This window comes from Entelurus aequoreus, linkage group LG09, assembly GCF_033978785.1.
Source record: "Entelurus aequoreus isolate RoL-2023_Sb linkage group LG09, RoL_Eaeq_v1.1, whole genome shotgun sequence".
Taxonomy (NCBI): Eukaryota; Metazoa; Chordata; class Actinopteri; order Syngnathiformes; family Syngnathidae; genus Entelurus; species Entelurus aequoreus.
In genome coordinates this window covers 78068597-78084259 of record NC_084739.1, presented here as the reverse complement: position 1 = coordinate 78084259, position 15663 = coordinate 78068597, and the positions used below count along the sequence as shown (strand labels likewise).

General features: G+C 36.4%; 1 protein-coding gene across 7 annotated transcripts in view; it reads left to right on the top strand.

Moving 5' to 3' along the window:
• Window positions 1–15663, top strand: part of ehbp1 (EH domain binding protein 1) — a 409577-nt gene that overhangs the window by 34495 nt on the left and 359419 nt on the right. For all 7 annotated transcript variants that reach the window (XM_062059494.1, XM_062059493.1, XM_062059495.1 and 4 more), the window contains exons 3-5: window positions 3418–3475; window positions 3734–3829; window positions 5400–5453. In XM_062059494.1, the coding sequence (XP_061915478.1) occupies window positions 3418–3475; window positions 3734–3829; window positions 5400–5453 (208 nt within the window). The remainder of the gene's footprint in view (window positions 1–3417; window positions 3476–3733; window positions 3830–5399; window positions 5454–15663) is intronic.

Genomic DNA, 15663 nt, shown 5'->3' with positions numbered 1-15663 from the left:
CACACACACAGACAGATTGAGATACGGACAGGCAGATATATTTTTCTTTACATATGCACAAATTTAAATATGGACTATACAATTAAAACACGCACACATGAATGTGAAAACACACACAGACAGATTAAGATAAAGACAGTCAGATATATGTTTCTTTACATACACACAAATCGAAATAAGGACACACAAATTAAAACACGCAAGCACGAATATGATTAAACACACACACACCGATTCTTTTTTTTGACACGCACAAATTGAAATACAGACACACAAATTCAAACACGCACACTAGGATCTGATTACACACACACGCCGAGTGATATACGAACAGACAGATTTTTTTTACATACACACAAATCGAAGTACGGACACACAAATTAAAACATGCACACATGGATCTGATTACACACACACACGGATTGAGATACGGACAGACCATTTATTTTATTTTTTTCATGCACAAATCTAAATACGGACACAAGTTAAAACACACACACGGATCTGATTTACACATACACCGATTGATACGGACAGACACATTTTTAAAAAAAATAATTTTTTTTTACACAAACACACACACACACACACACATCAAAATACGGACACACAAGTTAAAACATGCACAATTAGACCTGATTACACGCACACACACACACGCACACACACACACACACACACACACACACACACACACACACACACACACACACACACACACACACACACACACACACACACACACACTAATTGAGATACGGACAGACAGATTTTTGTTTTGTTTTTTACACATGAACAAATCGAAATACGGACACACAAATTAAAACATGCACACATGGATCTGATTACACACATACACACACACGGATTGAGATACGGACAGAACATTTTTTTATTTTTTTTCATGCACAAATCGAAATACGGACACAAGTTAAAACACACACACACAGATCTGATTTACTTATACACCGATTGATACGGACAGACACATTTAAAAAAACTTTTTTTTTTTTTTTTTTTACACACATCAAATAACAGACACACAAGTTAAAACACGCACACATAGACCTGATTACACACACACACACACACACACACACACTGATTGACATACGGACAGACAGATTTTTTGTTAGTTTTTTTTACACATGAACAAATCGAAATACGGACACACAAATTAAAACATGCACACATGGATCTGATTACACACATACACACACACGGATTGAGATACGGACAGAACTTTTTTTTTTTTTTTTTCATGCACAAATCAAAATAAGGACACAAGTTAAAACACACACACACAGATCTGATTTACACATACACCGATTGATACGGACAGACACATTTTAAAAAATATATATATTTTTTTTACACACATCAAAATACGGACACACAAGTTAAAACACGCACACATAGACCTGATTACACACACACACACACACACACAAACACTGATTGAGATACGGACAGACAGATTTTTGTTTTGTTTTTTACACATGAACAAATCGAAATACGGACACACAAATTAAAACATGCACACATGGATCTGATTACACACACACACACACACACACACACACACACACACACACACACACACACACACACACACACACACACACACACACACACACACACACACATCAAAATACGGACACACAAGTTAAAACACGGACACATAGACCTGATTACACACACACACACACACACACACACACACACACACACACACACACACACACACACACTGATTGAGATACGTACAGACAAGATTTTTTGTTAATTTTTTTACTCATGAACAAATCGAATTACGGACACACAGATTAAAATGGATCTGATTACACACACACACACACACACACACACACACACACACACACACACACACACACACACGGATTGAGATACGGACAGACCATTTATTTTATTTTTTTCATGCACAAATCGAAATACGGACACAAGTTAAAACACACACACACGGATCTGATTTACACATACACCGATTGATACGGACAGACACATTTAAAAAAAATATATATTTTTTTCTACACACACACACACACACACATCAAAATACGGACACACAAGTTAAAACACGGACACATAGACCTGATTACACACACACACACACACACACACACACACACACACACACACACACACACACACACACACACACTGATTGAGATACGTACAGACAGATTTTTTGTTAGTTTTTTTACACATGAACAAATCGAAATACAGACACACAAATTAAAACATGCACACATGGATCTGATTACACACATACACACACACGGATTGAGATACGGACAGACCATTTATTTATTTATTTTCATGCACAAATCGAAATACGGACACAAGTTAAAACACACACACACAGATCTGATTTACACATACACCGATTGATACGGACAGACACATTTAAAAAAAAAAAATAAATAATTTTTTACGCACACATCAAAATACGGACACACAAGTTAAAACAAGCACACGTAGACCTGATTACATACACACACACACACACACACACACACACACACACACACACACACACACACACACACACACACTGATTGAGATACGGACAGACAAATTTTTGTTTTGTTTTTTACTCATGAACAAATCGAAATACGGACACAGAAATTAAAACATGCACACATGGATCTGATTACACACATACACACACACACAGATTGTGATACGTACAGACCATTTTTTTTCATGCACTAATCGAAATATGGACACAAGTTAAAACACGCACACACGGATCTGATTACACACATACACACACGGATTGAGATACGAACGGACAATTTTTATAATTTTTTTTACACGCGCGCAAATCAAAACATGGACACACAAATCTGAATACACACACACACACCCCGTTTGGGATACATACAGATAGATTTTATTTAAAAAACATTTTTAACACACGCACAAATCGAAATACGGACACAAGTTAAAACACGCACACATGGATCTGTTTACACACATACAGACACACACCGTTTAAGATACGGATACACAGATTTACATTTTTTTTTTTTAATTTACACGTACAAATTGACACATACACACACACTCTTCTTCCCTAGCTTGAATAATAATACAATATTTTGGTGGTAATTGTTCTTTTTATTTCACACTGTCGCCCCTTGCAAGTTTGTTCTTTTGTGTATCCTTTCATAATTTTTTCATGCAAGGTGTGTGCGTGTGCTAAAACTTCCCCTATCAAGAACATTTTATGTATTAGACTGAGGGCCTCTATTGACCTTTACTTCATCTACAAAAAATACATAATAACATGTAACCATTTAAAAAAAAAAAAAAAAAAAAAATCTATTTTGATGGCTATATATATGCATATCATGGTGTTGTTTTTACTCAAGTCTCGATCTTCTCTTTCAGGCAACCAGACAAACTGGTGGTTGTTTGGACGCGCAGGAGTCGACGGAAATCCTCCAAGGTTTGTATTTTACTGTCATTTCAATAGTTTGATGGTAAAATCACATTTAGAATAAGTCATCCTGCCCTCAAGTGTTTACCATGGCTCCACGGTTCATCTTTTTTTCCACCATGGGGTTTCCAACATCGTTAATAGATGTTTAGAATTGCCTCACTTGGCTTTCTGTTCATGTCACAATATTGCTGTTATGACTGTAACTGCAATGACATTTGTACCACACGCTTGTATTCTGCTGACAGTGTTTGTTCTGTCCTGCAGTCCCACAGCTGGCAGCCTGGCATCAAAAACCCCTACAGAGGTGTGGTGGTGTGGCCCGTACCAGAGAACATTGAAATCACTGTCACTCTCTTTAAGGTACTTGTGTGTTTAAATATATATATATATATATATATATATATATATATATATATATATATATATATATATATATATATATATATATATATATATATATATATATATATATATATATATATATATATATATATATATATATATATATATATATATATATATATATATATATATATATATATATATATATATATATATATATATAATATTATATATAATATTATATTATATTTTTTGTACAATTTCTAAAAATATTTTTTTTCAAGATCACTCAATGATTTTGAGATTTTTGCCTGTTTTTTTTATTATGACGGTACTCAGAATAAAACACAGGACAAATATTTTTGCAAACAAAAACATTTGTGTCAACACACTCAATTCTTAGCAATATAAGACTAAGTGAGAATATCAACAAAATGTTACATTGATTCCCTATTTATTACATACAATTGTTATTAAAAAAAATACTAGTAAAAAAAATACTAGCATTGTAACGATTACAACTCATCTCTTTCGATACGAGCTTTGAATATTGTTCTGATGTGATATCAGCACCAATCATACATACTTGTATTATTTTGTGGTGTGAAATGTTAGAATAGGTGAAATGGGTCAAACAGAGAACAATGGTAGGTATGAAGCAATTTTACCCCATTTCCTTGTTCTCTGTTTGTAACATAACAGTGAACAAATAAATAATAAGTAAATGATATACCATAGTAAGTAAACAAATATTAAATACATAAATAATCAAAAGGTGTGATACACTTTTCCACCACGTGTGGCAGTAATGACAATATCAAACAAACGGAAGAAGTCTGGAGCTAAAGTCATAGAGAAATTTCTCAAGCGCAAAAAATATGACTAAGGTAGTGAAACTGTATTTTCATTTGCATTTTAATTTGATTGAATTCATTTAAGAACCACTTGTGGCAGTAATGACAATATCGAACAAACAGAAGAAGTCTGGAGCTAAAGTCATAGAGAAGTTTCTTAAGCGCAAACAATATGACTTAAGTAGTAAAGTTGTACTTTCAGTTGGACTTTAATTTAATTGAATTCATTTAAGAAATATATATATTTATTATACATCTAGTTACAATGTATTAAATTTATCTTTGTGTAATAATATGTTCATTTATTTTTCATCTGTCTTTGACTCCCTTCTTTTGCAGTATGTTTGATTCAAATTGTATTTAGTATTTCTTTTTGTAATCAGCAGGAGCTAAACCTTGATGATAATCTTTGTGATTAACACTTGGTTCCGTATCATTTGTTAAGGTGTATCCTGTTAAACTGTGTGTAGGTTAGATATAATTATTACATGTGATTCAAATCAAGAGTAAGGTCGAAAAGGTTAAGACTGTATTTTTCTCCATGTGTCACTAGGAACACTAGTTTACATGACATATTATGTAGGCAAGATTTAAACAAATCAAGTAATAACAATGATGTAAATCAGTCATTTATTTGAGGGATATTGTGACAACACAAAAAGGTGGACTTTAACACAAAGGTTGTTAATGTTTGTTATAATAGTGTAACTGGTGTGCTTTCTGTATTTCTCCAGGACCCTCATGCAGAGGAGTTTGAAGACAAAGAATGGACGTTTGTCATTGAAAATGTGAGTAGTCTGAGCATAGCGTAGGCCACATATTGTGGTGTGTTTTTATTTAAACTAAGGCGTCTGCTCTCCATTGTATGTGCAGGCTCTGCCACCAAGTGGTCAGAGATTGCTACTGCATGACCTTATTGGTGCTGTACTTCATACACAAAATCAGAATGAGCAAGTTTTATATGCTTAGATACAAACGTTACAAATAGAAACATTGTTTGACAGGAAGTCCTATCTAATTTTTTTAAGTCACTCAGGCAAATCATATTGTTAATTTAGATGCCCATATCTGCTGTACAGATTTACTTTAGAAAAGACAAGTGTACTTCTATACCTCTCTTGTTGCCTTATTTATATTTGACTTGATTAAATGCATTTATTTAATGTTTGGCGCATCCGCACCGGTGTAGGAGGGGATAGAAAGAAGAAAAAAGGAAGACAGAGGGGGAGATTGCGGGGAGAAAAGAGGGGTAAGACAGAGAGACAAAAACAACAACAGCAGAACAACATCAGCAAATTCGATATGTACAAATATGATACGAAAAATTATAGCAAAGAAGCAGTTAGTGAAGTAGATAGTAATAACACAGAGATGGATAGGTTGATTGGCAACACTAAAATTGGCCCTAGTGTGTGAATGTGAGTGTTGTCTGTCTATCTGTGTTGGCCCTGTGATGAGGTGGCGACTTGTCCAGGGTGTACCCCGCCTTCCGCCCGAATGCAGCTGAGATAGGCTCCAGCACCCCCCGCGACCCCAAAAGGGACAAGCGGTAGAAAATGGATGAATGGATGACAATGAACATTATTGTACTACAAATCGAGCAATACAAATACCAAAAGTAATAGCTCTATTATAAATGAATAGTAACAATAATTGCCTCTATTATCAACAATAAGATTTTTTCAAATGCAACAATACATATATGTAATGAAAACTTGAATTACAAAAAAAAGAGCAGAGGGGAAGAAAAGAGAAGTGAACTATATTAACCTTGTAGATTGTTATAGTAAAACTAGATTACGCTTCATCGGTAGAGGTGGGAATCTTTGGACCCCTCACAATTCGATAACGATTCAGGAGCTACGAGTCCTTAAAAAATAAATTATTGATGAATCTTTAATTTATGTATATTGATGCCGTTTTACATTTCTTTTCATTTCACTAAAAAAGTGTTTATCACGTGCAACTTTCAAAAACAGTGCATGTGTAATAAGAATTTCCCATCACATTTATTAAATTAATGGAAATGTCTGCAAAACTGCAACATAACAAAGGAGCTGGAGGTGAGGTGGCTCGCTGCAGTCATCCAAGTTTTAGAACGGTCTTCATCACTTTATTTACAATAAATAAACCGATTAGTGATTATTGACATTTATTAATCGATTTTATAATTGTCCCTGTCCGAATTGCGATGTATCTATTATTTCCCCCACTTCCAGTTACCAGTGTGCCGTGTTTTAACCAGTGTCACCTAGGGGAACAACGTTAATATATGTTTGATGAAACATGATTATACGCATGAGTGTATATACAAATGTACTTGTACAGTATGTGTATATGTACCGTATTTTTCTAAGTATAAGTCGCTCCGGCGTTTCAGTCGCACCGGCCGAAAATGCATAATAAAGAAGGAAAAAAACATATATAAGTCGCACTGGAGTATAAGTGGCATTTTTTGGGGGAAATTTATTTGATAAAACCCAACACCAAGAATAGACATTTGAAAGGCAATTTAAAATAAATAAAGAATACTGAACAACAGGCTGAATAAGTGTACGTTATATGACGCATAAATAACCAGTGTTGGGTTAGTTACTGAAAACCAGTAACTAGTTACAATTACTAGTTACTTTATTTCAAAAGTAACTCAGTTACTAACTCAGTTACTTACACCAAAAAGTAATGCGTTACTGTGAAAAGTAACTATTTAGTTACTTCTTTTCCCCCCCCTTTTTTTAAGGCTCCCATTAATGCCCTTTTAGCCTTCATTTCAGTACTGTTATTGCACTGGAGAATAATACAATCTGTTGATCAACTTGACATGTATTTGCATCACTGAACTCAGAAAGCAATGTGCTCTACAGACAACACACAAAGACAAAGATATGTTTCAAAGGGCCAATTTATTTCAGGCCAGAAAAAATTGACAAAACTATTTTAAATAGCTGCAACATAATGGCACTTTAACTTTAACTCTAAGTAGATAGGATCTTTGATCCAAGACACAACTTACATTTAACTAAAATGTTATTTTCTTTGTGCTCGACAAAAGAAAAGTATTGAGAATGTCGCCATGTTAAAAAACTCGACTTCTGGCTTCGCCATGATGTCTTGTTAGTTGTTATGAGAGTAGCGTATGTGTGTGTGTGTGTGTGTGGCCCTTTAAGATATGACAGCATGAGAGGTGAGTGACGTCAGTGAGTGAGTGGGCGAGAGAGGTGAGGGAGCGGCGACAGTGAGTGCGTGTAGGTGCTCTAGCTTGGTGGATGGCTGCGTGCAATAAAGTCACAAAGTTGCAACAAACCGCCGGGCTCTTCATTCACCCTCAGCTGTAAAGACCCTCTTCCGGGTAAAGTGAAGGTTGTTAGACCCGAAGTACGACTCTGGAGGAACGTCTTTCTGTGGGTGGGGGAAAGCACGCCTCTTCTTTTCCACCGGAGCGCTCCAATAAAACACACTCAGCTCTTCAGTTTCTAGCCGATACTACATACAAATAACGTAAAATAACGCAGTAACGCATCATGCAGTAACGCATCATGCAGTAACGGTAACTGAGTTACTGTATATAAAAAAATAACGCGTTAGTTAACTAGTTACCGCCGAAACTAACGGCGTTACTAAGTAACGCGTTACTTAGTAACGCGTTACTTAGTAACGCGTTAGTCCCAACACTGTAAATAACCAACTGAGAACGTGCCTGGTATGTTAACGTAACATATTATGGTAAGAGTCATTCAAATAACTATAACATATAGAACATGCTATACGTTTACCAAACAATCTGTCACTCCTAATCTCTAAATCCCATGAAATCTTATACGTCTAGTCTCTTACGTGGATGAGCTAAATAATATTATTTGATATTTTACGGTAATGTGTTGATAATTTCACACATAAGTCGCTCCTGAGTATAAGTCGCACCCCGGCCAAACTATGAAAAAAACTGTGACTTATAGTCCGAAAAATACGGTATGTTTGTACAGTGAATGTGTGTGTGGCTGTATGTACCCTGTGTATGTGGACTGCATTTGTGTACGTATCTAAGTACCTATGTGTGCGCGTATGTATGAATGTATTATCTAGTAATGGAACAACCACAAAAAATATGTCTTCACAGCGTCAAGATGTGTCTCTTACTGGGTTTGCATCAAAAATGTAGAGCTCACTAATGAAGTGTCAACTATTTACTTCCGCATTCTTTGACAACTCTCAGCCACCTTTCCAAGAATGTGTACTACTCGACCCTCACTTTTTCTTTTTGTGCGCACATCAAACGGACCACGTAAGAAAGTGCTGTAGGGTTGGGGCGGGGGGGGGGGGTTCTGCGTTTGATAGAACGCCGAGGTGACAAGCAGGTCAGCCGCTGTTCTCTGGTCAGAGCGTGGGAGAGACATCAAGGCAGCGTGAGCTTTCTGGGTTTGTCTCTGCATACCCGACTAATGACTGCTGCTTCACCAGCACCACCTCTTGACAGCAGGAATGGGCGTGAAGAATGCAGTCGTGACAAACCTTCTGGACGTTCAGTCCTCCGTTGTGATTAAAAGCTGCAAAGTTTTATGTGAACTGGCCTGGTTGTTTTGTTGCACAACGTCAATGGTTTGCATCTGGAACTGTATAAGGCAGGGGTGCCCAAAGTGTGGGCCAGGGGGCCCGCCGTGTCATTTCATTTGGCTCGCCAAAGGGTGGCTACTAGAAATGTCCGATAATGGCTTTTTTACCGATATCCGATATTCCGATATTGTCCAACTCTTAATTACAGATTCCGATATCAACCGATATCGATATATACAGTCGTGGAATCAACACATTATTATGCCTAATTTTGTTGTGATGCCCCGCTGGATGCATTAGACAATGTAACAAGGTTTTCCAAAATAAATCAACTCAAGTTATGGAAAAAAATGCCAACATGGCACTGCCATATTTATTATTGAAGTCACAAAGTGCATAATTTTTTTTAACATGCCTCAAAACAGCAGCTTGGAATTTGGGACATGCTCTCCCTGAGAGAGCATGAGGAGGTTGAGGTGGGCGGGGTTATGGTAGGGGGTAGCAGGGGGTGTATATTGTAGCATCCCGGAAGAGTTAGTGCTGCAAGAGGTTCTGGGTATTTGTTCTGTTGTGTTTATGTTGTGTTACGGTGCGGATGTTCTCCCGAAATGTGTTTGTCATTGTTGTTTGGTGTGGGTTCACAGTGTGGCACATATTTGTAACAGTGTTAAAGTTGTTTATACGGCCACCCTCAGTGTGTCCTGTATGGCTGTTGACCAAGTATGCCTTGCATTCACTTGTGTGTGTGAAAAGCCGTAGATATTATGTGATTGGGCCGGCACGCAAAGGCAGTCCGATATTATCGGACATCTCTAGTGGCTACCAAATAAAACTGACCTCTTTCAAGCTGTACAGTCACTGATGGCATGCCCAAAAGGCTGCACTGTAAACAAGTTATTAGATTTTACTGTAAAAACCTGGCAGCTAAGTCACCGGGAATTTCCCATAAAATCCTCAAAGGTACCATTTACATTTACATAATGCACTGTAAAAACAGGGAATGTAGATTTCAAAAAGTAGCAGCTTATTAGCCAGAATTTTGCGGTAAAAATAACAATGATACTGTTTTTTTCTTTGTATAGTAAATATAGTTGTAGATTTTTTCCGTAGCTCAGTCGCTGAAATTTTACCGTAAAAATAACAGTGGTACTGTTTCTAAATTTACAGGGATGTACTGTAAATAAATGGCCATAGATTTTAAGGTCACAAACTGGCAGCTCAGCCACCAGAATTTTAATGTAAAAACAGTGGTACAGTTTGTCAAATTTACACTAATTTGCGTCTAAAACCACCATCAATTTTACAGTGGAATTCTGGCGACTGAGCTGCCAGTTTTTCTTACCGTAAAATTAATAGATTTTCTTTTTACAGGCTGACTTTGTTGGGTTCAAAATTATGGTAAAGTTGTGACTTTTTGTCGCTGTATGGAGAAAGATAATCTTGGTCGCCACGCTCCGCCCACGTCCTATGATGAAAATTAGCATCCTATATATGTCTAATCTGTCTGGCTAAAGTTTGAAAGCGATCGGATGAAACATTGAGGACGAACTGGGGACAGAACAACACCTGGAAATGGCGAAAATCTGCAGAAAATTAGCTTTTTGCATGTTTTGAGGTCAAAGATGCAGAGTTTCATGCTAAGTGAATTAGGCTCATGGCTGTGTGACAATCTCTACCACCTTGTTTTTCTATATGGCGCTATGAGGTTAAATTCCTCACTCGTGGTGTTGTTGCATGGTAAAAATCGCTATTTTTAAAATCGCGGACCATTGGCACATTTTCACGTTTTCCCTTAGGCGGCAAAACAGTTGAGCACCCCTGGCATAAGTTAGTGCTGGTACCTTCGATCTTTAGGAAGACTGCAGACTGCACCTCGTATTTGTCACCAATCTATTGCAGGGTAATTGGGAATGACTAATAGTCAGTCAGAGCTAATGGAACCACTTCCACTCAGTGTGTGGTCTTTATGTTGAGCGGTTATTTGTTTAACCACCAGGGTGCAGTCTACACCTTCATAATGTGTCAGATGTTCAGTCCCTCAAACAGTCAACATGTCACCATTGATGTATTTGAGTCCAATACTTATACTTCAGTAAGTACACGCAATATTTGCCCATTTTGTCTTATCTCTTTTTTTAATTGATTGCAACCACTCAGGGGAGCATTTCAATCCAATAAAATATCTGCCATCTTTTCCCGCCCACTTCTCCATTGTACAGTAATAAGTGAGAATGAATGAAACGCTTTTTTATTTGCATTGTTCAGAACGGGAACACTTACTTTGTTCACTACTTTCCATCACTACATTTATTTCACAGGGTTATTAATTAAAAGTAATTAAATGGATTTTGTGAAACGTATGGCATTAAATACTGTCTAGAGCAGTGGTTCTTACCTTGTGGGAGGTACCGAACCCCACCAGTTTTATATGCGCATTTACCGAACCCTTCTTTAGTGAAAATTAAAAAAACTTTTTTTTTTTAAATTCAAGACAAAGTTATATGTTTTTGGTAACACTTTAGTATGGGGAACATATTCTAAGTAACACATACTTAATTTAGAGTTATTTGGACTCTAGGGGAACATATTCTAAGTAATAAATACTTTATTTAGAGTTATTTGGTTAGGGTTAGGGTCAGGGTTAGAAGGTTAAGGTTATAATAAGGCCATGCCGAATAAGGCATTAATAAGTACTTAATAATGACTAGTTAAGAGCCAATATGTTACTAATTTGCATGTTAATAAGCAACTAATTAATGATGAATATGTTCCCCATACTAAAGTGTTACCATGTTTTTTTTTACTGGTGCATAAAATGAACCGTGCATGAACATCACCTTGTTCAAAGAACAAAACCAACACAGTGCATAAACTCACAACAAACTATACACACCTGCAAATCAGTCAGCTGCTGCCGTATCCGTAATATGCCGATAAGAAGAAGTTTGTATTCACACGATGAGTCGGGTGTGTTTTGACCTCCGCCGAACCCCTGAGGCCGACTCACCGAACCTCTAGGGTTCGATCGAACCCAGGTTAAGAACCACTGGTCTAGAGGCATTTAAAAATGTCATACAATTGCAATTAGCAACAAAAAGACAACAAAACAAACCATCTGATCTTGTTCTTCCAGTTGGGGGGAAAAACTACACTTTAAGATGTTCAATATTTATTGAAGTGCTAACCGAAATTATTTTATGTTTGTTTACCTTTTTATCATAAATAATAGGGCTGTTTGCAACATTTACCCAGATGCCTTTAGGGCGCTAACTTTCCAATGTATTTTACACAGTATATCCCGCCCTCTTACAGCTTCTCGTACATAATGACAAAATCACGTACGTACGTAACACATGCACGTGCATTAGCTTAAGGTGGTGTTAGCTAATAATAGCGATTTGAATGGCTAGGGTTCGCTGTCATTGAATGTATATTCTATCATAGCAACATGACTGCGCGTTCGTGTTGACGAGACCAAGTGAGTTACCGCCGTAAACACCAATCATTCTATTCGGGCCGGTAGATAAACTTTGTAATTGTGAGAAATTTAGATAATTGTCAAACAAATGTGATCTGTTAAACCACTAATGGTAATATAAGCTAGCCCGTGGAGTTCTTGTTTTATTTTTTATTTTGAAAAATGTTACTGTGACGAAGTCACAGAGACAGAAAACATTCACTCTTACATTCACATATATATATGTATGTGCATGTATTTGTTTATGTATATATGTGTATGTATATATGTGTACATACAGTATGTTCATATACACCACAGGCCAAAAGTTTGGACAAACCTTCTCATTTCAATGCATTTTCTTTATCTTCATGACTATTTATATGGTAGATGGTCACTGAAGGCATCACAACTATGACACCGGTGAAGTGAAAACCCTTTCAGGTGACTACCTCTTGAAACTCATTGAGAGAATCCCAAGAGCGTGCCAAGCAGTAATCAGAGCAAAGGGTGGCTATTTTGAAGAAACTAGAACATAAAACATGTTTTCAGTTATTTCACCTTTTTTTGTTAAGTACATAACTCCACATGTGTTCATTCATAGTTTTGATGCCTTCAGTGACAATCTACAATGTAAATACTCATGAAAATAAAGAGAACCCATTGAATGAGAAGGTGTGTCCGAAGTTTTGGCCTGTACTGTATATATATATATATATATATATATATATATATATATATATATATATATATATATATATATATATATATATATATATATGTATGTATATACGTGTATGTGTATGTTTGTATATATGTGTATATACATATGTGTGTATGAAAACACACACACACACACACACACACACACACACACACACACACACACACACACACACACACACACACACATATATATATGTATGTATGTATATATATATATATATATATATATATATATATATATATATATATATATATATATATATATATATATATATATGTGTATATGTATGTATGTATATATGTGTATATGTATGTATGTATGTATGTGTATATGTATGTATGTATGTATGTGTATATGTATATATGTATGTATGTGTATATATATATGTATATAAATGTATATGTATCTGTGTATATATGTATATATATGTATGTATCTGTGATATATATATATATATATGTATATATATGTATATATATGTATGTACACTACCGTTCAAAAGTTTGGGGTCACATTGAAATGTCCTTATTTTTGAAGGGAAAGCACTGTACTTTTCAATGAAGATAACTTTAAACTAGTCTTAATTAAAGAAATACACTCTATACATTGCTAATGTGGTAAATGACTATTCTAGCTGCAAATGTCTGTTTTTTGGTGCAATATCTACATAGGTGTATAGAGGCCTATTTCCAGCAACTATCACTCCAGTGTTCTAATGGTACAATGTGTTTGCTCATTGGCTCAGAAGGCTAATTGATGATTAGAAAACCCTTGTGCAGTCATGTTCACATATCTGAAAACAGTTTAACTCGTTACAGAAGCTACAAAACTGACCTTCCTTTGAGCAGATTGAGTTTCTGGAGCATCACATTTGTGGGGTCAATCAAACGCTCAAAATGGCCAGAAAAAGAGAACTTTCATCTGAAACTCGACAGTCTATTCTTGTTCTTAGAAATGAAGGCTATTCCACAAAATTGTTTGGGTGACCCCAAACTTTTGAACGGTAGTGTGTATATATATATATATATATATATATATATATATATATATATATATATATATATATATATATATATATATATATATATATATATATATATATATATATATATATATATATATATATATATATATATATATATATATACATACACACACACATATACACACACACACACACACACAAACTTTTCAACATTATTAGTGTCAAATGCATACACTTTTGTGTATACAAATAATTGTCTGTCTTTGACTATATATAATGTAAAAACAATCTGCACTAGGACGTGGGCATTAGATTTGTTTTAAATTGCATGAAAAGCATACAATTAGATTTTTTTGATACCTGCAAGTTAGTCCCTCCTTTTCCGCTATGTAGCCAAGATGGCGACTATTGAGTGCTGCACACTCATTGTTTTGAGTGAATATCTGTGCAATGCATTTGGCAGTACTTCTCAGTGCAAACACACGTATGAAGCTAAAAGTGTAAGTATTGAAGTGTGTGAATTGGTACTAATATGCGACAACATGTTTTTACACGTTTTTCCATTACTTGTTCGACGTCGGCGATCCTCCCGCGCACACAATCAGGTGTTGAAGCGTATGAAAGCAGGACATTCGGCAGTGGGGTCTACTTGAAGGAGAGGTGAGGTCTCCTCAACCCTCATCAGACGTCAGAGGAGACTGGCGAAGAATACGCCATTGTGCCAGAACGCCGGAGATGATGAAATTTAAGATCCCCGCGCTCTGCCGTCGTCTTAATCTGAGGGGGCTGGGGGGGGGGCCCAACCTCGCGCTCGGCTAATCCCTCCCCGTTGAATTACTGGCCTCGCTAGATTGTATTTTGTCATTGAAAATGGCAGTGTCAAACACTGCCTTTTCCTTCTCCTATTTGTTCCTCTGCCAAGGCGAATCGCATAATCAAGAGAGGGCGCGGGAGTGAAGAGGAGGGGAAGGAGAGGTGGTGGCCCGTAAGTGGCGACACAGTAGTATCTCTAAATTGCACGCTACCCTTGCCTTTCACCCTTTTTCAAATAGGTGCACATTATCAAAAAGGTGGGCAAATTGGCCGTCGAAAGATTGGACGGCTATATTTGAAGGCATTGTGTCGAAAGACGCTCGGGCATCTGCGCGTGCATATCCACCGGAACTGGAGATGGCAATCCAGCGTCCCTCCTTCAGAGCTTTGTGGGAGGATTTATGCAACACACAAAAGTGCATACACAGAAATGATTTGTAAAAAATAAATAAAAGAGAGGCTCTC